We start from the raw sequence: 27,594 nt of genomic DNA, 5'->3' as shown, positions 1-27,594 counted from the left end.
CAAAAAAGTAATAAAAATATTGGTTTAGTGGAATAAATAAGTCTCCTCATTATTAAGGCAAGGGAAATGAGGTTATGGTCTCCACGTGTTTGGAAAATTCTTCATAGACACATGAATTGTGTGGGGCATAGGGGGGTGTGTGTGTGTGTGTGTAAAATTTTAAGGACTTTTAAATTAGCTTTGGCTTTGGTACTGTACAACCAATAAAGTGTGACCCGTTGCTCTCTTGTTCCTTTATGTATCACCATTTCTTACCCTAATGGTGTTTGGAGGAAAGCAAAGAGATGTGTTTATTTATTTGAAGACACTTCTAAAATCAGTCAGAAAACAATATGTGCTTCTCAGTGAAAGGCAACACCCACAATTTATTTTCTCTAACAGTTTGATAAAAACATTCCAACAAAATTACATTTCTTTCCCCTTTTACCCTTTATTTTGCTTGTTCTGATTTCTTAGCCTACTTAAAGAACCACGGTCAGTTAAGAGTCCAGAACAGGAGCCGGGCGCGGTGGCTCAAGCCTGTAATCCCAGCACTTTGGGAGGCTGAGACGGGCGGATCACAAGGTCAGGAGATCGAGACCATCCTGGCTAACACGGTGAAACCCCGTCTCTACTAAAAAATACAAAAAACTAGCCGGGCGAGGTGGCGGGCGCCTGTGGTCCCAGCTACTCCGGAGGCTGAGGCAGGAGAATGGCGTAAACCCGGGAGGCGGAGCTTGCAGTGAGCTGAGATCCGGCCACTGCACTCCAGCCTGGGCGACAGAGCCAGACTCAGTCTCAAAAAAAAAAAAAAAAAAAAGAGTCCAGAACAGGAACCCCCACTTCCATCTTTCTTTGAAGGTGCTCCACCCAGCAGCCCGCCCACGCTTGAAGGATGCAACATCTGCTAGGGGCATCTGGAGTCATCCGCCTGTAGCTGATGTCCTGCTGTTTCAAACAGATGACATTTTCCTTAATTGGAGCAATTTCCATAGCTACTGGTAGAGATGGAGGACGTCTGGCCAACCCCCAGATAAATACATGGACATTATGCAAATCGTCCCCGGGAACAACGGCATGACCACTGGTCTCTGTGGTGAAGGCAGACTCAGCGGCAGGCAGGGCCAGCCCTCAAGGGTTCATTTTTGTTTCTCATCAGCATTGACTGTTTATGTTTTGTCTGGTTTTGGCTAGGGGAGGGAAAACACTGCGTCTCTCTCAGCCACTGTAACCACTGTGGCGCCCATTTCCAGTGGAAGGGTGTCTTTTGCTCTTAGAAAATCCTTAGGAACTTAGAGAAAAATAGACTCGGCCCTTTGTTTGTTTGCTTAACCCCCTCAAGCATTATTTCCTTGCTTTCTTGTAACTGGAAATCCAAGTCCTGCGTCTGTGGGCTCAGCTTAATGAATGTTTCAAAGTGTAATTCAGAGTCTAAACTAGACACCTTTCTGAAAAGTCCGGGAACTTCCATTTCTATAGAAAGTAGCAATATGAATTCCTTAAAAAGCTGAAAGAGGCAATGGGCATTTGATTTTTGATAAGATATTTAATTATATTTGAGATTAGCTAACTAAGTTAATAATAAGGCCACATTAAAGGTTAGAACTTTTTAGAACCCAAGAAAATTTGTTCTGTTCCATGATCACAGACTAACCCCTCCTCTCCTCTTTTGCAGCCAGATTCCCCTGCAAGGGATTCAAGAAGTAGAGCTGTTGTCACTACAGAGAAAAATCTGTAAAATCCCTTGGTCTCTCACACCCTTACTAATTCCTCCCTACACCGACATAATATTTACTTATAGGTGACACACTTTTGATTTCATTTTCATTTTCAGTAGGTTTTTCAGCCTTGAATCTGTACTATTAGAGACTTGAGTTTTCATATCTGTGAATATGTACCCAACTTTAGAGCACATTCTCTAAGTCCTTTCAGTGCTTCTTTGAACCCTGGATCCACTTACACAGAGAAAAATCATGGGCAGACATGGTGCCTTGACGCCTTTGGAAACGGTTTCCTCTTTCAGGAAAGGAGACTCACTTCACAGTTGGCAACTTTTGACTTCATTTCTTAAAGAGTTAACAGCATTCAGAAATGCTTCTTGCTCAACGAACATACTGGATAATGTGATTCAAAAGGTAAAGGGTCATTTGCTCTAGGAGTTTCAAAACACTGCTGTATTTTGACCTATCTCAATAAAGATGAGATTTTTTGACTGTTTTATTCACTGCTGTGTCACCAGCGACTAGTGCATGACTGGCACATAAAAAGTACTGAATACCAGTTTTTATACTAGTGTATAATAAGTGCTCAATAAATATATGATTGCATGTAGACAAGGCTTCTCAGTCCATAGGGAATGATGTTCTAAAGGTCTCATATCCTAAGACCAGGTAATTTAGATAAGAAAGTCTTGTCATGCAAATAGGGTGAAAAGTGCACAAGTGGAACAACATAATTAGAAAGAACCATCTGAGATTGCCTGCCTAATTCATCTGCTACTGTCTGAAAAAACTGCACCTCGACGCTTATAAACCTTTTCTGAGCAGATGAGGCTACACAACATCTTTATGAGAGAATGAGTGAAACCAGCTATGAGGAAGTTGGAGGTAATATATTTAACAAAATACACCATGGCAAGAGAACTGTGCTAAAGATCTCACCAGATGTGATTAAGACGAATGCTTGAGAGCCGAATATTAATGACCAATGAAAAACTACACCAAGACAGAGTGAAGGGAGCTCATAAATCAGGACATACTTGAGTGAAAATAACAGAACAGTTAATGTTTGCATTTTCTACCCTCACTGTGAGTACCATCCATTTTGCACACGTTATTAATACTATGAGACATGAAAAATTACAGAGCAAGGTCTGAGGCAGTTTAATAGTTTCTAAAGAAGGATGGGGCTGAAAAACGTCTGACTACTCTGACTGTTAGACTTGTCGTAGTATTTGAATACATCACAAGCTATGAGGTGAAATGTTAGTTGATACTGGTGTTCAGGTAAGGAAAAAACTTCGGGGGAATCTGATTGCCATCTCTCTTTTTCTTTTCTGTTTATCAGTAAGTGTGTGAATATGAGTGAGTGTGTGTGTGTAGTAAGCATTCAGATTTTTAAAAGTCATTTTATGCGTATCATTTAATCTTTAAAACAGCTATCAATTACATAAATATTACATCCAAACACTTAGAACAGTGCCAGGCATTGAGTAAGAAAAATCTAAGTGTTAGCAAAAATACAGCGGTATGTGTTCAAGAAAGGCAACATCTACCTCATACCTTTCCACGTTCAGGGCACCAACCCAAATGCTCCCCACATATCCTCGTACAGTCCTCACAACTCTATGATGCAGATCTGTACTTTCTAGTTTGACTTACTGTACTAAGAGAAAATCTGAGATATGGGGCTGGTAAATGAACCAAGGAATGGAGCCAAGATCTGAACCCAGGCTTCTTGACTTCAAATCCCATGGAAAGGGAGATCTAGGGAGAAAGTAACTTGCCTGAGATCACACAGGTATTATGTGTCAAAATATGAATATGAACCTAGATTGGCTACTCTTTCCACTTGTGGCATAATAAAAAAAAAAAAACCCACAGTATTTAGCCTTTGTCTCCGGTTCCTGGCACAGAACTCCTGTAATTCTTGGAATTTCCTGAGGGAAAAGACTGTCTTTTGTTATTCATAACAGCCACCTTTTAACCATATCTGAGTTTATGCTAATGAGGTGACTCACAGTGGATCGCTAGATATCTTCAGAATGGGAGCCCATGACCAGAGGAACCACCAAGGAACCAAACATAAACATGTAATTAGACGTTGGGAATTTCAACCCTCCCCACCCCCAACCTCTAGGGAGGAGAGAGAGGCTGGAGATTGAGTTCAGTTACCAATGGCCAACGATTTGACCAATCATACCTATGACATGAAACTTTGATTAAAAACTCCTGAGCAACAAGGCTTGGGGGGCTTCTGGATGGTGACACATGGAGGTGCTGAGAGTGCAGTGCTCCAGCAGAGAGCATGGAGTCTCTGCACGCTCTCCTTCTTCGCTCCCACCTCTCCATATCCTGCTCTATGCATCACTTTCATGTAGCTCTTTTGGAGTTGTAACCTTTATAATAAACTGACAGTCATAAGCATAGCACTTTTCTAAACTCTGTGAGTCATCTTAATGAATTGTCAAACCTGGGGAGAGGTTGAGGGATCCTTCTCAAATTTGCGGTCTTCTGGGAAGAAGTGTGAACTAGCGTGGGGACCCCATTTTTGGCTGACATTTGTAATGGGGGCAATCTTGTGGAACTGATTTCTTAACCTATGGGATCTGTGCTGACTGTGGAAACTTAGTTTCAGAACCGAATTGGTTGTAGGACACCCAGTTGGTGTCAGAGAATTGGTTATTTGGAAAACCATGTATCACTATACCTGTTAAATTCCATACTCTGTCATTTTAAAGAGAGTAAAATGGCCAGTGATGACTTCATTACTGGATTTATGGAAACATTCCATTATTTCCATTAAAATGTATGTCTCTTTCCTTTAACTTCTCACTCAGGTCAAAACATAGCCAGAAAGTGTTCCTGTAAATCTTCTGTGAGCTGATTGGCCTAAAGCATGCATTCTGTTGATCTGTGTTCTAATTCTGAGTGAAAAGCCATATGCAGGGAAATGTTTCCTTTATGAAAATCATAAGAGGCAATAGTACTGAAAATATGATATTATGATGAGTCTGTTGGTATTACCAGTTGTGATTGCTCTAGGTCAAGGGATAGTTAAGAAAAGATGAGACTATCCTTGCTTATAAAACCTAAGAGACTTTATTGACCTTATGAGGTACCCCAATATTTTGGGAACAGAGCTATCATCTATATTGTAAGTGCTTAAGTTTTCCAGGTGGTGTATTTAGATGAGAAACCTTTTCTCTATCTTTTCCAGTCTCATCTCAATATGAGGTTTTGCCTATGGAGAAGCTTCAGAACTCTGGATAAGGCAAAACAAAACAAAATAAAAAAATACATAGACTGGTCATTAGAAGAGACCATCCTCCTTTAGGACTTACTTGGCCAAATGGGGCAGGGGACAGGGGCACAGCTGGCAGAATCGGGGTGCTCCCCTGATGGAATCTCCGATATAACCATCCAGACATTTATCACAGTGCTCTCCTGTTGTGTTCCGCTGGCAGTGCTATGAGACAAAAGACAAGAAGATTGATGAGGATGCAAAAGAAATTTTAGAGACAGCAAACCTAAGCATCATGCAATATTTTTTCAAGCAAAATGGACGTCAGGTCAGATAGCACAGACAGTGTGTGGCAGTACTAATTAGTACGAGGAGTCACTCAGGCCCCTGTCAATGCCAGAGAGTGTGGGTAAGTGGTGAATGAATTGTTCCTGGTCTTTTGTGTGTGTGCTAGCAGCCTAGGGACTCTGGAGTTCGTGTGCAGAGGAGATTATTCATCAGTTACTCATTTCAATTCAGAGTGATACTCAGAATGATCAAACCCTGGAAGTTCCAGAAATATCAGCTTATTGACTTCGAATGAATATGAAATGAGAAACCAACCAACCAACCAACCAACCAAAAAACACCCTTCTGGTATTTATCCATGACAACGGGAACAATAAGGATTTATGGTCTTGGAAGGATAAAATGTGTCAGATTGTAGTATAAATGGAGTAGAAGGTAGATAAAGAGCGTTCTGCTCATGGGTTGGTATCTTGGATAGTGACATATAAGAAACAGTAAGGAGGGTTTTTTTTTTGGTTTTTGTTTTTGCACTATTTTTCCACTTGTAGTAAGGATTATAGGAGTAAAAGCACAAAGCAGGCTGACCCTTCTGTCTGGAATGCCATTCATCATTCAAGATCACACTAGGCTGCAAAATCTCTTGAAAGTAAATCCTAATTCTCCCTTTCAGAATCCTTCCTTCTTTTCCACCACCCACATTGTAGTGCTATTATCTATTCTCAGCCTCATCACCCCTCTCCAACTCTGTGTCTTTTAGCACCGTATTGCCATTAACTCGAATGAAGTAGGCACTCAGTAACTGTCAAACTGATGGATTAATTTCTACAAGGGGCAGTGAGTTAACACACAAACAGCTTTCTTCTATGGGATTGTACTAGATGGTTCAAGGCAAAGCCATTAGCTCTACATTTTCATCTTTACCTTCATCAGAGTGTATAAAGGTTGAATTGGGGTTGCAGTGGAAAATTATACTGTTAGAATTAGAATGCCATTGAAGAAGCACCCTCCTATTTGAGCAGTTGCCTTATTCACACAGATGCATACGAGCTTCAACAGAACAACTTTTTAAAAACAGTGGAGGAACCTTGGGAAAGCAAGATGGAATAGCAGTAGGCTGAACTCTGAGTTCCTTATTTTGGCCTTTATGCTTTATTTGAGGTTCAGAATAAAAGAATAGCAAGGCTCTGCTCTAAACATTTTATATGGATTAACTGACTTAATTCTCACAACAATCCTGAAATAGGTTCCTATTTCCCCCGCCACCCCACCCTCCGCCATTTTACATCTGAAGAGATGGAGGCCCAGAGAGATTAAGTAAATTGTCCAAGGTCAGATGTAGGTGTCAAAAGCGAGATTTGAATTCAGGAAATCTGGCTCCAGAAGTGAAATTGTTAGTTTCCATATTATACTGCTTCTCCAGTATTGCTGAAGAAAAGACTTAACAAACAGTTGTAAAATGAATGCGTTAGAAAGCATCGGTGTTACTAACACTTTGAGCTTCAAGTGAAATATAATATCAATACATTAGTCAAAGGGGAAGAATCTTAATAAGGGCAACTAGCTATCCCGGTTGAATGTTCTTCACACATTTGATCAGTCATCAGGTATGAGCAATCTTTAGACCCTGATTAAAATTATGTCTGCAGAATAGAATTTAGGGACTAGTTCAGACTGCTTAAGAGATCAATGAGAAACACTGAAAAATAAAGTGTGATATGCAGACAACAGGATGGTAACATATTTCCCTCACAGTTCATAATACTGTGTCTTGTGCTAAGTCAGCCTTCAGAAATATTTATTGGGGAAAAATGAAGGAAAAGGGAAAAAGGTGAATTAACGAATTTGTGTCTGGAGCAAATGAAGGAAATTAATAAACACCCAAAGCTAATACAAAATTGTGGCAATCTCTCATCCCAGGAAAAACCAATGAGCCTTACCCAACTACCATGAACCTAAGCCATAAACGATCTGGCAGGACTGCTTGTAGGCTGGGGTTAAATTTGTCTGAGTTCTTGTTGGACAGATGAAGCCCCGCTGTACAGAAGAAAACAGGCCTATTGTAAGATGTTAGGCCATTCTTTGTGCCCAAAGTGACTATTATGCTGCAAAAATGAGCTAATTCCCAATTCTGTCCCCTTGTGGCTTGAGAGATGCTTTAGATTCCTTGTCAGGGCTTTAATTCTGCCATGGCAGCCATGGGAAGCAATGACCCTCAAGAGCAAAGCCACCAAATTTCTCTTGCCCTCTAAATGCTCAGCATGCAAGTATGAACTTTCCTTATCTGCCTTCTTTCAAAAGGTTTATTATGAAATTCCCTAAAAGGCTTCGATGCACATTCTGGGAGATTGGCAGACAGAGTGCTGGAGGCAGGGAGAAAAGGACCCTAGCTCTTTCACTTTCTAGCTGGTCAACTTTGAACAAGTCTCCTGATCTTCTTGGTTTTCTGTTCCCTTATCTGCACAGTGACGATTTAGACTAGATGACCTTTCAAGTTTCTTCCAGTTCTGATAATTTTTTACTTTGAGATTGCAAAATGTCTTCTGTTTTACCTTCAGTGCTCTGGCATTTAAAAAACAGAAAACAAAAATGACAACAATAAAAAAGTATGTTGTTGTGAGGTGATATGGTTTGGCTCTGGGTCCCCACTCAAATCTCATGTTGAACTGTAATCTCCAATGTTGGAGGTGGGGACTGGTGTGAGGTGATTGGATCATCGGGGTGATTTCTAATGGTTTAGCATGATTCCCCTAGTGCTGCCTTGTGATAGAGTTCTCATGAGATCTGGTTGTTTGAAAGTGTGTAGCACCTCCCCCTTTGTGCACTCTCTCTCTCTTTCCCCTGCCCCCGTCGCAGGCCATGTGAGGATGTGCCTGCTTCCCCTTTGTCTTCCATCATGGATTGTAAGTTTCCTGAGACCTCCTCAGAAGCAGAAGCCTGTACAGCCCACAGAAAAGTGAGCCAATTAATCCTCTCTTCTTTATAAATTACCCAGTCTCAGGTATGTCTCTTTTTTTTTAATCCAAAGAGTAAAGCGAAAGCAAGTTTATTAGCAAAGTATAGAAATAAAGAATGGCTACTCCATAGGCACAGCAGTTAGGTATGACTTTATAGCAGTGTGAGCATGGATTAATACAGGAGGAAAAGTTTGTTTTTTAATAAACTGACTCCACTTAAAAATGAAATTAGCATTCTGAACTTTTAACCAGTGGTTAAGAAAGCTGTATCTAGATAATTGATTGCAGGTAAGTGTTTGGAATGCCATTTGGACACCAATTGTGCCTCCCCAACATGAGAAATTATGTCTCTCATCTACTTGGTCACAGGACCAGAATAATGTAGGAAGAAGGTTCAAAAGAATCCGGTTTGCCTTCTTGTGTCTGTCAGCATGCTTTATGCAAGACTAGATCCATGGATCTCAAAGTATGCCCAGGGAGGTCAAAACTGTTTCTAAATAATACTAAGATTTTTCTTATATTTTGCATTCTCATTTTCTCATATGTGTAAGGTGAAATTGTGTAGAGGTTACGCAACACAAGATATCACACAGGCTGATGCAGAAGCAGATGGCAGAATCCATCTTCTTCTATTAAGCCATACATTAAACATATTTTCAACTTGTAAAATATGTTTATGTTTGATAAAAAACATATTGTCTTAACATGCAATTGGTATATTATTGCTATTTTAAAATGAATGTATAAGGATTACAAATTTTTTCAGTTTAAATTTCAAATGTAGTAAATATTGGTAGATATAGTCCACATAAAAAAAGCTCTCTGGTATCTTTAATAATCCTTAACAGTGTAAAGGTTTATGATATTATAAGGTTTGCGAACTGCTCTCTATGTAGATCAATACTTACCCAACTTCAATGTGCACATGAATCTGCTGGAGATCTGGTGAAAATGCAGATTGTGAGTCAGGATGTTTGCATCCTGAGGGTCTGCATTTCTAACAAGTTCCCAAATATCATCAATGCAGCTGGTCTGGATTACACTCTGATAAGCAAAGGTCTAAATAAAAATACCTAATATTGGCAGCACTGTTTGCTAGTTACATACAGGGTTGGGCCTGAGCCTGAGTTTCTAGCATAAGACAGTACATCTTACTGCCATAAGGAAGTGACCCAAGTATCTCATAAGTTACAAAATTAAAGATTTTTGCAGTTAGGGTAGCTTGTTATTTTAGTAACCTATTCATTCATTTAACAAACCTTAATTAAGCGGATATAATAGACAATGGGCTGTATCTGTTATTAAAATGAAGAAGACCTGGTTCCTGCCTTTGAGTAACTCACAGACTTGTGAAGGAAACAGAGAGGTCAACAAAGAATAATACAGTGTGTGAAGGGCTATGTCTGAGGTATGCAGAAAGTACATACCTGCTATGGGACAAAGATGAGGGAAAGACAGCTTTTAGCTCTTCCTGAGAAAGTTGGAGAAGGCTTAATGGAGGTGGTGACATTTGAACTAAGCCTTGAAGTTATCCTTCCAGAAATCTCAGGTAGAAAACGGGGAAACAAGTTCAGGCACAAGAGAGTGAAAGAACAAAGTATGTTTAGGTGGCAGTGTGCTCAGTGTGGCTGGAGGAGAAACTCCAGGAGGATTTTGGAAAGAGGGATGCCTTGATTGGGTTATGTTTTTGAAAGATGCCTCCATTGCTGTGTGGGAGAGAGAGTAGAGGAAGGAGAGTCTGGAGCAGGAGACAGACAATGAGTGGTTGAGAAGCCGTATCGGTGGTCAGGGAAGTTGTGGCTGTGAATCAAGGCAGTGGGAAGGGATAGATGAGAGCAGGCTCTCTCCTAGTTTGAATTGGTAGGATATGATGTGAAATTGATAGCTGGGGAGAAAAAAAGGAGATCAGTGGAGCACTTGGAGTGTCTAAGCATGGGGGACCAGCAGAGTAATGCTGTTACCAACTCAGGTGGGACTATATGGGGAGGACCAAGTTCAGGTTGGGAGAGAAATGATGAACAATGTACAGACAACTCATTACCTGCATTCAGTTTCTGTCATATATATATATATTTATTTATTTATTTTAAATGGAGTCTTGCTCTGTTGCCCAGGCTACAATGCAGTGGTACGATCTTGGCTCACTGCAACCTCCACCTCCTGGGTTCAAGCAATTCTTGTGCTCAGCCTCCAAAGTAGCTGGGATTGCAAGAGCCCACCACCATGCCCAGTTAATTTTTGTGTTTTTAGTAGAGACAGGGTTTCGCCATGTTGGCCAGGATGGTCTCGAACTCCTGACCTCAGGTGATCCTCCTGCCTCAGCCTCCCAAAGTGCTGGGATTATAGGCTTGAGCCACCATGCCCGGCCAGTTTCTGTCATATTCTTATGTTGTTGGGCACACAGCAACAGGGGACTCCATTGAGCTGTCCAAACTTAGAATTCCTTGGACATGAAACTTTCTGACTTTGTTTCAGAACTTCAGTTATCATGGAACCAAACTGATGACGCTTTCCAAAATTTCAGGTTTTTCCAGGTTTGCAACAGATGGAAAAATTGTCAAAGTTTTTATGAAAGGATTATGCACTTGATCTAGATACCAATTTTATATTTGCAAGAAAAACAGGAACAAGAAGCCTCTACAATCAGTTTCTTCCTGTTCTTGGACACCTAATGAATATGCTGGTTTATTGATCACACATTCTTAGTCTTAACAGGGACTTATATGGTTGATTTCTGCCTTACACAGTAATAAAATAGAGTTCAAAAATCATGAAAATGCTAATGTCTGCAGAAACTAAGATGTAATATCTTTGCTTTCCTGAATAGGGTTTTAATTAAGCTCTGAGACTAATAAGAAACAATTAGCCTTCAATATACTGGATTACTTCCCTTCTCATTGTGCTTAGGGTAGGTTGGAAGTTCATTTGGATGAATTAAATTAACGGACAAATTAATTCTTAATCAAAAGGAAAATGAGGAGCCCTGTGCCTGTGGTGAACTTCAGGTCAGGTTTGTCCCATTCTAGTTCTGGCCATTGGGCTCCTGGCTTTTTCCTAATGACAAAGGACATTCTTTGACCCTCCTAATGACATCCTAATGACACTCTTTCTTTAGATGGTAACTAACCTTAGTTAGAGCTCCTTCTGGTTCTATGTACTTAAGCCTCTAGGGCTGGGATGAAATACGGATTACCTGTGACCAGGCATTTCTGCCACCAGCCACCTATCTGCTTCCACTTGTTTCTTCCCCTCAATTTTTATCTTGTGCCTCCTTCTAGAACCTTCCTAGAGAGCCAGCCATATCCACCAGAGTTGCCTGCCTTTGGGGCCCCACCGAGCTGACTCAGCTGAGAATCCTGTCCAATGTGTTCCAGTTCTCATAAGATGCAGAGTGGCTCATTGGAAAGACACTCAAAACATAGTCGATTTCTAAGCTGTTTTATTTTCACTTAGCCACTATTCTGTATTTGAAAGATCAGTGTTCCACTAGTAAATAAAAACTCTTCGCTTGCTTGACATGTGTAAAATGGTAGCATAATTTTGTCTACTCTATATTTTGTGGCCGAATGGCTTAGTTCAGCTTTACCAAAAGCTTAGTTAAAATCAGTCTATAAATTTTAAGGTCAAATTGACCTTGGACATTGGAATTGAGGAAGAATTAGAAGTAATTGAAGGTGGACAAGGCAGATCCAGAGGTCTTATAGGCCTTCAAAAGAAAAGCAAAATAAGACAAAATGAGATAAAAGAAGGCCTTTTATTTTTGGTTGCTTACAGGAAATGAGAGAAATGAGGTAAGTCAGGCAACCTGCAAGAACTGATTGAAACGCTGGTGATGAGAGTGAGCTACAACAAGTGCTCATGTTGGAGCCCTGGCTTCTCTGGCTCCCTGAGAGCTGAGAATGAACAATAGGGCAGAAGCTGAAAAAGCTGGGTCTTCTCCGTCAGTAAGCTGGGATGGGGCACCAAAGGAAACAGAAAAAAATGAGTTTGATTCCAGTGTGACACCACGGACTTAACATATTTGCAACTAAGTAAAAATAAAAAATTCTTCCAATATTCATGTGTAAGCATTTTCTGCTCCTTCACTTACATTTAATTAAATATAAATATATCTTTTTTCTTTTGTTTATTTATTGTACAAATGGGATCCCATTATATTGCCCAGGCTGGTCTTGAACTCCTAAACTCAAGTGATCCTCCTGCCTTGGCCTCCCAAAGTGCTGGGATTACAGGTGTGAGCCACTGTGCTTAGTCCCTATATCTGTTTTCTTTCTAAATTATATTTATAAAAATACATCTATATGTGTAGCTCTGGGGGATAGGAATGCGATTTTTACTTTGTACTTCAAGCCATTTACATTTAAAATAATCTGTTTAACAGGGCAATTATACTAATGTATCTATATTTTTTGTTTGTTTTCTTACACTGAACATATATTACATTAATAAGGGAAAAAAGATATTTTTCTCTGGACAGGATGAGGTGGAGGAACCATCATTAAGATGAATAAAATGGTTATTTCTTTCTGTATTAATTTTCTGTGTTGGAACAAAGTAATTGCAGGAAGGTTTCACTGAGTGTGCATGTAAATGTGTATATGCTAGCCCATCTCTAAACATTTATTAGAACCTGTTATGTCACAAGACGTTGGAGGGAATCACATGATGTTTGTCCCTCTCAGAAGCTCACCACTAGGTCAGAGATAAAGCCATGGCCATTCCCATTCTGACAATGTCATTGTAAAAGGAGTGGTTTAGTCATTGGTTTCAATAGGCACCAGCAGGAGGGACTTCTTCCCTTTTTAATTTATCTCAGTCTTTCATAATATTGACTGCCTGATAGCAGCTGATGTGCCTGACAGTCTCCACTACTTTATATTTTGATAAATCAGATAACAAACAACCTTTAATTGGTCAAATTATCAGAGATGTACATTATTAGTTCAAGTGTATCCATGGGATTTTTTCCCCCCAAATGTCACTGGGATTAAAATAACAGGAAACCGGAGCTGGAAGCATTAGAAAGGGGTAGACTTTGGCAGCTGCAGATGCCTACACTGCGACAGAGGACATCCTGGTTGTAATGCTTATTTAAGAAGATGGGGGAAGGCAGAACAAATATCAGGACTAAATAAACACTACAAAGAGATAGCAACATTAGTATTTTGTCACTTAATTCTCTGTCCCTAGAAAAATGGCAGCTTCTAGGGTTAAGGATTAATAAAAACATTTGCATTTGCATCTTAATGCGTGAATAAAATATCACTTTCATGTACACACCTTAGAGGCCATTTATAATAAAAATTATCTAATAGGGACAATTATGCAAATGTTGAGTGCATTTAAATAAGTATTCTTATAGTTCATGCAAAAATACCCTTGTAGTTTTGGAAAGCCTCTTTTTGGCCAGATAGGAACTTGAAGAATTTTTCTGCTGTATCATACAGCTCACAAAGGAAAACATGCTATTTGAGCATAAGTCCTTATAAATGCCCTCTATGACTTCCACTGAAGCCACTTCCAGTAAATATTTCAACACCCATTTTCACTTAAGTTGTCAGTCCATTCATTAAAAATGGGAAATATGTAGCAAGTACTTTTCTGCTGGAAGACTTCTCAATCTTCCGCACAAGGCTCTATCATGCTTCAATGAAGAATAGTCTATTGGAGAATTCATTTCAGTTAAGGAAAAAAATAAAGTCTCCTGGGGACTTAAACACAGACTTGCAAAGACCACAAGGGCAAAGCTTTCATTTTCATCAGCTATTGGGTTCAAATTTAAATTTCTTTTTTAAAAACTAATTTTGATCTATAGACCTGGTTATTTTAGGTTCTGAAATAGGCGAGACAACAACTGTTTCATTCTCCTGCTTTATGTGGAATGAAGCCAAACATATGGCAAATTATATGATTACAGAGGAATTCGAATGTATGGGTTCCTCCTCTGCGTATTATTTTCAATCCCACCACCATTGGCCTACAGTAGGCAACCAGCTGGTGAGGGTGGTGGGGCAGGAGCCTCCGGGTGCATGTGCACACTCATGCATATGCCTTGGTGGCCCCTTAAAATCAGAAGTAGTTTATATGAGGTGTTTCACAGGAAAAGTTGAAGGGTGAACAAAAGCACTTGATTAGCAGTTTGTTCCTATGTAGCACAAACATCCGAAGAATATTTTATCTTCACCCAAGATGCAAATGCCCAGTGAAGTATGTGAAGTGTTATAGGTGCCCCAACTTACCACACAGAATCCTGAGCCGTCCAAACACTCATTGGAATTGCCATTACAGTCGCAGGGCACACATTCCCCTGACAGGGTGCGAAAGAATCCAGCATTGCATTTCTGCAACAGACACACCAAATCATTTTGATTATTGAAAAGACTGATTTTGGTCAATATTTTCCGAGAAGAAATCAGAGACGTGATTATTAAACAATCTAAACATTTCTAAAATGAATATACTAAATGATATATACAAAACATACTAAAATAAACTATTTATACTACCATTCAGTGATAGATGATGTATATACAATCTTCTTTGTTACATAACTTTTTTCCTCTTCTTTTACTTTTCAGGACAAGAGAAATGCCTTTAACACTGTCTTATCATTGCAAGGAAGAATAAGAAGGTTTTAGGTAACAGTAAGGGAAAAAAAAATGCTAATGTTTTCTTTCAGTATAAACAGAACAAAACAAGACCACAATTAAGTATTAGTCAGGGTGAGGTCATGCTCCCTATAAATAAAGACTTCTCGTTTCAGAAATCATTAGCTATAGTACAGCAACTTAGAGTTGAGTCTTTCATGAACTTCAGCTATTAAAAACATCTGTTTCTTCAGATGCTAACATGTTAAAGGGAGGGATAAGGAAGTTAATGAGTTCTTACACTTGTCAAGTCCTGTGTGGGTGCTATTCATATATGTATTTCATTTGTCTTCATAATGCTGCGAGGAACACATGACTTTCCCTCGTCCTAGCAAAGAGCTCATGAGACTGAGAGGTGCTAAGTGGCTTTTGAGGATGTTAAACTATCCTGTCATGCACCAATTGACCTGCACAATCATAGCTGCCCTCCCCAGATGTCACTTGTGTGCCATTTGAGACACATTGTTGGTTTATGCGACTGGGCTGTGTATATGCATTTGATATTTCTTTGGAATGTCTCAGTGATGAAGGGCAGAAATGGCATCCTGGGCCTGGAAATCCGCTCCCCGCCCATCAGACAAGTTTACGTCTAAAGAATTCCAGACAGATAAGAATCTGCTTTGTTTCCACAGACTTACAGAGTCCGAGATTTCACATCACACACCCCCATTGACCCATTGTAGTTTGCACTTCCCTAGCGACCAGGAAATTTTCATTATATCTGGCTGAAGTCCCTCTGATTGCTATGCAAACCTGTTTCCTCTTGCTTTTTACTCTGTAAAGAAAGAGTCACTAAACACCATTCATAGTATTAAAAAAAAAAATCATCAGTTCACACTTTAAAACTAAAATTTAATAAACTCCATTTGGAGGAAGTTTAATAAAGAATAACAACATTTGTCTATGAAAAAAAGGCAAGGAAAGGCCACGTTTCCGAGTTAGAGAAATAAGGCTAAGAGAAGATCAATTTATAATTTTATAACGGGGAGTTTGTGGTTGATGGTAAGCTTCTTAGTTTCCACTAGAAAACAAGAGAGGGAAAGGCACTAAGATTGCAGTAGGAAGCATTCGATTTAGACCATTTAATTTCACATTTTTAGCCTTTGTCCCAAAGTAAAACATACATGTTTTCATTGTGATGCAGTACACGGATTGGTATCTATATCTGTATTGGTGTAGATACGAAGATAGATATAGATATCCATATATATGTATCTCAGATAAAAGATTCACAAAATAATAATGTACCTTAAACTTCCCTATTGTTTTTAAAAGCATATCCTGGTCATGACCGTAAAATTGATCTGATGACCCACGAATGTGTTGCAGTTTTGCATTACTGCAGGGTTTTCTTTATAATAGTAGCGGATAAGAGTAGTGAGGGTCTTAATATTCGTTATCTTAGTAGCCTCTTAAATGGTAGTTTCTGAGCTCTCTAAATGACCATATTACAGTCTTCTGGGGAGCTTCTGATTCAGTGAAACCAAAGGATCAATAATTTTAGATTTACAGAAAAATTGTGAAGGATCTGCATTTTTAAAAAGCTCCCCAAAGACTCTGATATTTGACCAGTTTTGGAAGCATCTCTCACAATGCCTTGCGTACATTAATTGCTCAATAAACACTTGGTGATTTGGGTGGTTTGGACAAGGACAGCAAACTGGAGACATACATACTATTGGGAGCTCACAGAATATACTGATAATCCATCCACTGCTCTCTGCTAAGGCTGGATTTCATCTCAACTCTTTGTCAACAGTCCAGCAGCCAGTGCCTAGATTGGACCGCATGCAAGATGAAATCTTTATGATGTGCCAAGTTTAGGAGGAGAGTTCACTGTGAGAGCCTGTCATTATCCACTTACCACTCCCCAATCTGAGATTATGACCTTGGGTGAAGGATAACTTGGCTCTGATCTCTTATAATGTGGGAGATGGGAAGCAAAGGGAGGCAGGAACAGGGCTGTGTTGAGTCATCTGACCCCCCGCCGAGAGGGCGAGGAGGGCTGGCAGGGAAACCTGGCACACTACGTTCCTGCTGGGCCTTGTCCACCTGGAAGAATTATATTTTTCAATCATCTATCTGGAAGCCCTGGGCATGCCCTGCTAGAGCACATGTCCTGGGTAGCTTGGGTCCGGTGTTGTGGAACTTTGGAGGACTCCCTGGAATGGAGTTGTTAAGTGGTTCAAGAGAAGTTTGAGTGTACTGAAGGGTGAGCTCTTTAAGATTGTTTCCTTTAGGTGGAAATATTTCATCATGGCTCCAGGGAGTCCTGTTATTTATTTGTTTTTACTGAATCTTTCTTTGAAATTTCGAAGGACTGGGCAAAATTGGCCTCTTTATAATATCAAAAGGCAGATATTTTCAAGTATGAAAGCAGAACGATGCATTTTTAGTTTTGCTCCTGGTTGATGTAATCGTTATCCTTAGTAATTCTAACACCTGTGCTATTTAGAGGCCTGTGAGAGCTGAATGGGCTCTCCACAAATTAGTGTCTATTTTCTTTTGGAAGATTCTCCACAGTTTACTAAACAAAGATGGCGTTTGTGTATGTCTATGTATGAGAGAGTAAGACATGAAGCCTTCCAATCAATTTTTTATACCACACTGAATCCTCTTTTCCACACGAGAAGTCTGTCCTATACCAGACAACTGTAAAAACACAATCTTAGCACTCAGAGGATCTGTACCTTTTGGGGTGCCATGGCCTATTAAAAAATTGATAGTAATAACAAGGATAATGATAACGGTCACTATAATATAGTGACCATCAATGTCATACAATTCCAAGAGGTTCAGACTGATCCAAATCTTGTTCTTTCTTTGCTATAACTTGCTGCCCCTCATAAATAAATAATATATAAAGTTTATTTATTTAATTGAACATGAATATCTACCATGTTGAAGTCACGGTGCCAATTATGTTGCACAATTCTCTCACTTGACCCCACAGTAGCCCTACGAGGTCAGTTCCCTTGTCTTTGTTTTACTGGTGAGGACTTTGTGACTTACAGGGATGTATTACTGAAGCCGGCTAATACAGATAAGAAATGGTGGACCCAGGATTTAGATCCTTTGTTTTTCCCTCAAGTTTTGGCTTTTAACCATCTTGTGTGCCATTAATACGTTGAACCAAACCTTTCTTGTTGGACATTTAGGTTATTTCCAAATTTTTGCTGTTATTAACATTTCAAAGCAGGCTGAAATGGATAAAAAATGTAAAATGCCTCCTTTAAACCCCAGAAAAAAATCTGCTAATAGATACAATTACTTAAAAATATGTAGTTATTAATATATGAAAACCATTGAGTGGGATATTTACTTTTAAAAATATTTATTTTAGCCAAATTGTCTCTTGGACCGATTACCTTCCACTAAGTCACTTGTAGATCTTTTACAGCTCTTCATTAAGAGACTCTTATTATCACAGCTTGCCTTCTGCTCTACCATTAAGACTGAATTAATCAATACCATTTACTTCTGCCTTTGAAAAATGAGTGAAAATTCCCATTTGCTTACTTTGTTATAATTAGTATGAGGTCTGGCTTGGAGTAAAATCATTGTATGTGTACTTGCCTAATTTTACATTTATAGAAATGAGAACTAGATGTAACTTTATGAGGAAATGAGTATGGTGTATCTACATGTGCCAACTACATTTAAAGGAACTGGGATGACAGGACACGTTCTTATCATTACAGAAGGAATTATTTCCAGAGGTTTATCATATGATCATAGTACTATTTATTTCATAAGATATAGTTATAATGAATTAAGATTGTTTAACAAAGTGGACAAAGCGAATGATCTTTATATGAGTGTCTGATTATTTTTGTCTTCATTGGAAGAGCCCCTTGAGAGTATTAGAGTCATAACAATAATACTGTCATTGGATATAACATTTTTAAAACTTTCTAAAAATATTTAAATCACTTCCTTTTGAAGGATAGTCCGGTATGCATACTTTGGCTATGGTAAACTTTTAAGTCATTTGCAGTTATTAAATAAAGTGGGTACCAATCTAAGTAATAAAATTTTAGTTAAAACGTTTTCACAAAAATCCCACTGTTTCCCAAACACTATCACAGAGGAGCTAATTAATTGCCCACGAGCCACTACTTTTGCATAAAAACAGAATCTCTGAGAACTTCAGAATTTCTGTTGAGAAACCTGATTTACTAAACCACTTACATACTCGAATAGATCTTCTAGGGATCTAAGGTCCCTAACTACCCTTTTAAACAAACCAACAATGGCAAAAATTGAGGGGATTTAGGAAGAGCTTGAAGTTGTCATTTGAGAGTATGAGATAAATTCTGAGGTTTCTGAGTCCCAAAGAGGATCAGACCCAAGTCTCCAGCTCCAGCAAATGACAATGAATTAATTATAACAAAATTCCATCAGAAAGAACACACTCTACAGCCCCAGTGTCTATTCTCATAGGAGCTGATTGGAATAGTTATTCGCATATTGTTTCCAACCAAAGATTTATGAACATATTACATATATTGATTCAACTCATCTTCCTTTCTGAATTAGACTTAGAATTTGATTCAACAACTTTTGCTTCAGTTCACTGAGGTTCAAAATAGAAAGCATAAAAAGAAAAACAAAACCAAAATCCCTCTAAATTCATTTACTGGTGTCCAGAATCATTGCTACCATCCAAATTAGTCTTCTTCAAACTTAACGGCCCACATTACATTATCTTTCTGCTTGGGTTTTTGTATGTATTTAATGAATCGACTTTTCTCTTGTTTCCAGGAAACAATGATTTTTAGTTCTGGTTTAGTTATAGTGAGTTCCATGTTTTGTTTTACTAATTAATAAAAGTCAGCTTAAGATAGAATATTATGCTCAGTTAGGAGCTAAAGCTGTGTGTCCTCACTGAAGAGTTTGTGGTTTCTGCACAATGCTGACTTCCATCTGCCTAAAACTTGGGCAGACTTAAGAATCAGATAGTATTCAAGGATCTTCTTGTGGGGAACAACATGATTTAATCTATTCAAAAATTTCCAAAATATCCCACCCTTTGCTAAGGAGGAATGACTTCTGAGAACATAAGAATTTATTAAATGAGTAGGTATTTCACAAGCCATTTTTTTCTGTGTCAGTAAAAATAAAATACGAAATATCTGAAATGGCAAGCAGTTCTGAATTTAAGCTTTTGCTAACTTTTGGCTCAATATGTTTTTCAGATAGGGCTTAACATGTCCTGATTTTTAGTATACAAACCTATAAAGTGCCAAAATGAGTTAAATGGATTATGTGTTGCAGTTACCAAGAAGTTGGCTTCTTGATTGATTTTGCTTGAATCTGAAGACAATTACTCACACATCCTCCCTTGGGTATCTCTGAGCTCTTGTTTGCGTAATTCAAATTCCCCACATTTTAATAGGCAAAGTTAATTTTTAGATTTTGACAGCGATTTCACCATAACTCAATTAGGAAAGTGGTTTCAACATTCTTTAGAGATTTATGCAGTTCAAAGGCTTTTTTTCTTAGGATGGCATAACAAAGCTAGGTCAAAAACCAAACACAGACTATGGTGTTGGTTTCCCCTACTTGGCCTAGAGAGTTACCTTTGTGCTTACTGCTTAGGCCCCGTGTCTGCCGTGCCTTGCCCAGCTTACAAAACACTCCAGCTTTCAACTTAATCATCAATAAAATAGAGACACTGACTCAGGGCCTGAGGAATTCCGAGGAGCACAGAGCCATCCTAACCACTCTTAAGCCAAGTCCTTTAATTTTGTAAGGAGTGGAGACAGGGTTATCACATGTTTACATCACATTTCTGTGGCTACTCCTCAGCACTCTTTACGGGCTTCATGGGTGGAAACCAGCGCTCCACTCACAGCTCTCAAGTAACTGTCCCTGAACCCTGTTCATCAACTGTTTGTAGATACCAACAGCCTTGGCGTGTGTTGAAGTACTTGCTACGCTAGCTAGAATCAACCAAGAAAATCCACACCCCCTACAGCCATACAGGTTTTCTTTTAGAAATGTTGGATTTAAGGATGATTCTATTTATTAATGCTAATAAACATTTCTTTAATTTGCTTCTTGAAAATCATTTAAAGTAATCGTCAAGTCGCTTGTTTATAGTAGAGATTGTTGCTTATATAACATAACGAGGCTTCAGTGGTGTCTTTTTTCCTTTGGTTTTTCTAGAAATAAATCTCCTGCTAACATCTGGCTTTCTGCTCCGGGTTCATCTCACATCGCCTCCTGTAACTGGCTTGTTCTTTTCACTCCTCGCCTTCCAAGCTATGGTTACACAACATAGCCTCTGACGCTGCCAGATTTTTTTTTTTACATCTGAAAACTGACTCAGTTTTATTTAATTTACTGGGGCAAATGCCTTGGACACATTTCCAAGAAAGGAAGAGATGCGGAGCACAAGGGTTAGCAATAAGAATGAGTAGACAGAAATGACTTCAGAATTACAGGCATTTAGGGGATTTTGATTTGACTCCTTAGCCACTTAGAAGGAATCAATGTTGTGAGGTGACAGACATCTCTGTCATCTTCATCTGGTTTTCATAAATCACAGCTAATAATTTACTGACGGACACGAAACACTGAGCTAAGTGCTTTTTATGGATGATCCAGTTTGATCATTACCGTTTAATGGCCTATAGTCTTGCAAATGTCTGCCTAAATTACTTTTTGTTATATAAGGAGTTTGGAGGATGAACTGCCTATAAATGACAACAGCTTCTCTTCAGTGTACTCAGGGAAGGCAGTTGGGGTGTTTCATCAGTGTTCATTGCTGGTAGACGAACCTGCTTCTGTCTTGAGGCCCTGTGGGGATTTCAGTGCTATCCTCACCCTGGATTTCTTAAGATGCAAGGCACAAGGTGAAAATGACTGGCAGGACATGTCTTTCCTTCCTTATGCTCTTCCTCACAGGTTTATGCATTACTGAAGAAATGCTATTGTGAATTAATAGGAAAAAAATGTATCCCAAACTTCTGTTGCACCCACTTACTCTCAGCAGCTAATCCTGCCTCTTTCAATGAAAACACAGAGGCCATTGGGTGGGAAATCTCATACTCTCTCTTTTTTCTAAATTCCCCTTTGTCTTGACTCATCCTTGTGTCTTCTGCCCATCTCAGAAGCAGTACTCTTTCCATTGTAGGAAAGAGGAGCCCTCTATCTGTGCTCTGGGATCCACGCATCTCTAGCCATCACACCCTGCCCCATCATCTGGCCTTCCTCTCAAGTACCATGCACCTTCACATCCACAGGGATGAGGGGAGGCAAAGAGAACACTTAGGTGCTGCATCCTGTGTTGGATGAGTCTTGACATCTTTACCTGGGCTCAGATCCAAGAATATCCTCCCTCAACCCTGCCTCCCCTTTATTTCCTCCTTCTTGTCCAGCAGATCTTTAGTGAGAGCTTAATCGCACTGGCTCTGCTTCCTTCATGCTATGCTGATCCATGCCTCCATCCATTGTCTGGCTCTGCTTCCACTGCACACTGAAACTGCCCTCACAAAGATGGCCAGTGATGTCTTTGTGGCTTTGCTTTTCCAATTTTACTTGTCCTCATTCCAGTACTTAACATTGTTGATGGCCAGGTGGGGTGGTTTATGCCTGTAATCCCATCTCTTTGGGAGGCCGAGGCAGGTAGATCACTTGAGATGAGGAGTTCGAGACTAGCCTGGCCAACATGGTGAGACCCCATCTCTATTAAAAATATAAAAATTAACCAGGTGTGGCGGTGTGCACCTGTAATCCCAGCTACCTGGGAGGCTGAGGCTGGGGAATCACTTGAACATGGGAGGTGGAGGTTGCAGTGAGCCAAGATTATGCCATTGCACTCCAGCCTGGGCAACAGAGCAAGACTGTCTCAAAAAAAAAAAAAAAAAAAAAAAAAGCAAACTGTTGAAATTTCTTCCCTCCTTGAAGTTCTCTCTTCTCCTGGTTTCTAAGACAACTCTTTCTTCTGGCTTTTCTTCTGCCTACCTTTCTTTCTCAGTTTTTTTAATTTAATTTTTTTTGGCAGGGGGCAGGGGAAGGGGCAGAGGCAGGCAGTTCATCTTCTGCTGCTTCTACATTGCTAATGTTCTCCAGGGTAACCTTCTTAGCCCTCTTTTCTATCTATACACTTTTAAGTATGGATGAAATTTGTGGATGATGTTAATCCCTCCCACAATTTTATACTCCAGCTATATTTTGGTAATTCCTAAATATTTCTACACATCCCTGATCTTACTCTTTCATGCCACTCCCTTGTTTCTAAGTGCTTGTTAGATAAGTCCATCTCCAGTTTTATAGGCACCTGAAGTTGAGTGTGTCCCACACTGACTTTATCATAGCCTCTCCCAAATCTCTTTTTCTCCTTATATTATGTCTCAGTTAATGATAAAGACTATAGAACATAAAAAGAAAAGGTAATGGATTAACACTTTTAAATTACATTAATGTATTTTGCATTAATGTAAGTTTTGGAAATACTTCCAGAAGAGGGAAATACTTCCAGAAATACTTCCTCAAGGATCAGAGGATGGTTTGCACATAGAGTGACACAATGTAAGCACTCAAGTTCTCTTACCTTTCAGAGTCACTGTGCTATTATTGTTGATTTCAAATCTGAGGCTTAAATGTAGATATATGAAGTACCACAGAGATTAGAGTCTCAAGTGAGAGTGACCTTACACAGTTCTGAACTGTTATAAACTTACTCTCTAAACTGATACCCCTACCTGTGTTGGAGTGGACTGTAGGACTAGGAGTCCTCCAAATTAATTTCTGGATAGAATGCAATGTTTACTAAAGGTTAAGAAATTGGAATGTGTTAATTGGAAGCTTACATATTTGTTATATTATCAAAACTCAACAGTAACCACGGCAACTGCTTAGATCTTAGACAACAAAAGAGTTCTCAGGGAGGATAAGTTTGTCATTGACATTGTTTAGAATTGCTGGCACATGGTGATAATAAAAAGCAGACTGAGTTTTAGTAAGTTTTATTGTTGTTTTTAAATTCTCTACACATAATGCATGCCCTTGCGTCCTCCTGGGTTAGGCTGTTCCTACCTCCTGCCTCCCTTTGTAGGCTGCTGCCTTGTAGATTTTATATTCTGCCTCTGAAATACTACCAGGGAGATTCTTCCTCCTTGTTCCCAATACCACCATTTAGTTCAGGATCTTGGTGCTTCTCTCTCTTGGATGATTATAATTCCCTGCACTCTACTCTCTCCATCACCAGAAGTTCTTCCTTCCAGTTCATTCTTCATTACCAGAATTAATTAAAAACCTTTATCATACTACTTTTCTACTTCGAACCTCTCAGTGGCTCTTCATTCATTATCTACATGAATACGTAAAATTCCTTAGCATGACATACAAGGATCCAACCTTAAACTATTTCTTTAGGGTCAACCTTGGCTCCCTTTGCTCTAATGAAACCACATACCCCATTACCCTCATAAATACCACGCTCTTGCCCGCCTTGCCTTTGCATATACTATTACATATGCTACAGAGTCCTGGGATGTCTTTCGCTACTTTGTCTCACCTGGGAACTCCTTCCCTAGACTTTCAGACTCAGTCACTCACGTGGCACCTTGCACAGACCTCATCAGAGCATACAGAATATGACATTTATGCTCTTGCCTCCCTGAAATCACTGTGAGCTCCTTGAGAACAGGGATAGTGTCTTACTCATTTTTGTGTCCTCATCACCTATCGTAGTCAGTCACAAATAGCAAGTCAATGCCGAAAATATGTTAGCGGAAAAATGCGTTTGAATTGGTAAAGAATGAGGCAAGTGAGGGCAAATTGTGTCAACACTTTGGAGGGCAATTTGGCAGATTTCACAAGTGAAGACTAACTACGAATGAATCTTTTAAATACAATATTGAGGAAAAAGCCAGTTGCAGAGGAGAAATAGCATGATGTTTATATTGTATTTTAATGCAAAATAATACCATGTAATACATTGTGTAGGGATACACATATATAAAGAAAAGTATGAGAAAGAAATAGGAATCTGAGAAATCAGGTCAGTTAAGGGTAAAGGAGTGGGGATGAGACTGAGAAGGAGTCTCAGGGCTTTGACTATTTTATTTATTTATTTTTATTTATTTATATTGAGATGGAGTCTTGCTCTGTCACCCAGGCTGGAGTGCAGTGGCGTGATCTCCGCTCACTGCAACCTCAGTCTCCTGGGTTCAAGCAATTGTCTGCCTCAGCCTCCCGAGTAGCTGGGATTACAGGCACCTGCCACCACGCCACGCTAATTTTTGTATTTTTAGTAGAGACAGGGTTTCACCATCTTGGCCAGCCTGGTCTTGAACTCCTGACCTTGTGATCCACCCACCTCAGCCTCCCAAAGTGCTGGGATTACAGGGGTGAGCCACCGTACCCCGCCTGACTATGTTACTTCTTAAAATCCATGGAGGGCATACACATTCTCATGAAAGAATGAAGGAAAGAGGAAAAGGAACAAATGAGGAAAAAAAAAGAAGAGAAAGGAAAACAAAAGATCCTACTTAGGTTGTCTGGATATAGGATTTCCATGTCTATACGTGGTGAGATCTCTAAAACATCATCTCTAGGAAGTGACTAATGTGGTCTTGACAATAGATTCAGACGCTTGTGTATAATTTCCCCAACTTCCTGGTTATTCACTTTATGTATCATTATTATTAACACAGTTAAAAAATAAGCAAAATAACATTCCTTACTTAATTTGTCCTTCCTTTGTTTTTCATCTTACAGCTAGCAGCTGCCTCATCCCATGTGGCGCATTTCACGCATATCTGTCTTAGTTAAAGCATACATCAGCCTTTAGGTCCTTTAGGTTCTTCTATAATATTTGAGTGGCTACTCAATTTGATTTCCACTAATTATTTTATTCTAGCAGTAAAGCTACATGTCCCAGGCTACCTGTGCAACTCAAAAGACTTTTAGGGTGCTTATTTATTCTAATTGGGCGTTACTAAGTTAAGGCAGAGGTAAAAGATCCTCAAAATAGTGCACAATACTCCCATTTTCTAGTTGACTGAGAAATTATAATATTAAAATTTAAGTAAGAGGGCTTACAGGCCAGTTTTCTGTCCTAAGAAAGGATCTATGACCCAAACTCAGAGAGTCTTGCTTCCTTAGGAATCAAGAGAGCTAATAATGGGAGCCCTAATCATCTGTGGCCTTAGATTGGTAGAACATGACAAGAGTAAACTGTAAGCTCAGGCCAAAGGTTGCCCTGTCCAGCTGGCCTGGAGTTGAAATGGGGGAACCAGGAGGAGACTGTGCAATAATTCAAATGAAGCTGAACTACGGAATTTAGATTATGTTCTTATAGTTTGCTAAAATTTTTTTGTATAATCTCTTCCTTTATGTGAAGGTAAAATAATTTGTCAATTAAAGCAGATGGTAGTAGATGCTTTTGGGAAGGCTTCCTCTAGACAAAAGGAAATGGAAAAAGCCATGAATTACAGGAGGGGGCTTTCACTGATGTAGTCAGGCCCAGCAGGAATAATCAAAATTCACCTTAGAGAGTTTACATGAAGGGAAAGAAGAGAATTAAGAGTTTACTGAGTTGTGGGCAGGTTAAGGGAGCAAGGAATGGAGAGGCCATAAAAGCTAGAAACAGTAAAATTGGTAAAGATCTGCTCCCTCTAGGGCCTAAGGGGATAAAGATAGCCTATTGCACAAAGTCAGGGAAAGCTGGAACTGTGGAGGAGGGGAGCTTGCCGGCAGGAGCTGCCGCCTTGGGGGTCATGGCTTCTGCCGGAACAGCAGTGCTGAGGCAGAGAGGAAGTGGAGCAGAATGGCCCCAACTTTCCCTTCTCCTATTACTTTCCCCGAAATGCAAGGGAGCTTGTGTGCTGTAGCCTTTGGGCATCAGTCTCTTGAGGCAGGGGCAGATCCTGGATCTGGGGGGACAGGTGAAGAGTCACCAGCATACCCTTGTTCTCAGGGTGCTCAAGCAGTGGTAGGAAAGACCAGTGGGCTCTTGATCCAGGGACTATTCAGTGGTCCAGCAGACGTGCAAAGTGACATCCGATTCACTTTCTTTCTCAGACAGTCCAAGGTCAAGGACTCTTTCAAATAATCAAGTTGCCTTTATCAAATTTCAAAGGCTCATTGAAAAATGTTAATTGACCAATTAGGATGGTTTTAAACCCTAAAACAAAAGCACAGTCAGCTTTTGTTAGAAAATCATTAAATAGGACATCAGAAATCCCTGTGGCTCATAGGCTGAGCTAGAAATAGGCCAAGAGTTTAGGATTACTTATATTCAGCTTCTTTCAATCATGTCTTCCTCATGGCCCCATTTCTCACTTTCTTTGTTGGTGGAGAGCAGCCCATCTCCCTTGCTTTCCCCTCCTCCTCTTTAAATAATCCTAATCCTCCTCAGCCTTCCTCAGGCACAAGTCTCTGGAAACAGCCAAAACCATACCAACACCCATTATTTCCTCCAACATCCTGAACTCAACTTTCCATTTCAAAAAGTTGAGTTCAACTCTTTGAAGTCATCTCTTGCAAGATAATTGTTCTTTGTTGAAATGGAAAGATCTTTTTAGCTGTAATTATTCTAAACATTCATTTAGTGGTGACAACAAAATTTCGCATGGTCTCTTTGGGGGCCACAGGTAGGAAATGGCGTGGACATAAGTGCTTCTTACAAAACATATTTCTGGAATAGCTAGTAGAAGACTGAAAAGAGCTAACGAATGGAATTCTATCCATCTGGGGATTGAAATTGCACTATCTGGGCCGGGCGCAGTGGCTCAAGCCTGTAATCCCAG

The 27,594-nt window shown here is 39.6% G+C and overlaps 1 protein-coding gene across 2 annotated transcripts in view; it reads right to left on the bottom strand.

Annotated features, from left to right (window-relative positions):
* The window catches only part of LAMA4 (laminin subunit alpha 4), a 148,486-nt gene that overhangs the window by 95,475 nt on the left and 25,417 nt on the right, over window positions 1-27,594 (bottom strand). For both annotated transcript variants that reach the window (XM_021937958.2, XM_021937957.2), the window contains exons 3-4: window positions 14,423-14,524; window positions 5,042-5,166 (exon numbers count right to left, since the gene is read on the bottom strand). In XM_021937958.2, coding sequence (XP_021793650.1) covers window positions 5,042-5,166; window positions 14,423-14,524 — 227 coding nt within the window. The remainder of the gene's footprint in view (window positions 1-5,041; window positions 5,167-14,422; window positions 14,525-27,594) is intronic.

Source organism: Papio anubis, chromosome 6 (assembly GCF_008728515.1).
Source record: "Papio anubis isolate 15944 chromosome 6, Panubis1.0, whole genome shotgun sequence".
In the NCBI taxonomy this organism is placed as follows: Eukaryota; Metazoa; Chordata; class Mammalia; order Primates; family Cercopithecidae; genus Papio; species Papio anubis.
Note: the sequence above shows the minus strand (reverse complement) of the source record. Positions and strands in the feature narration are given on the sequence as shown.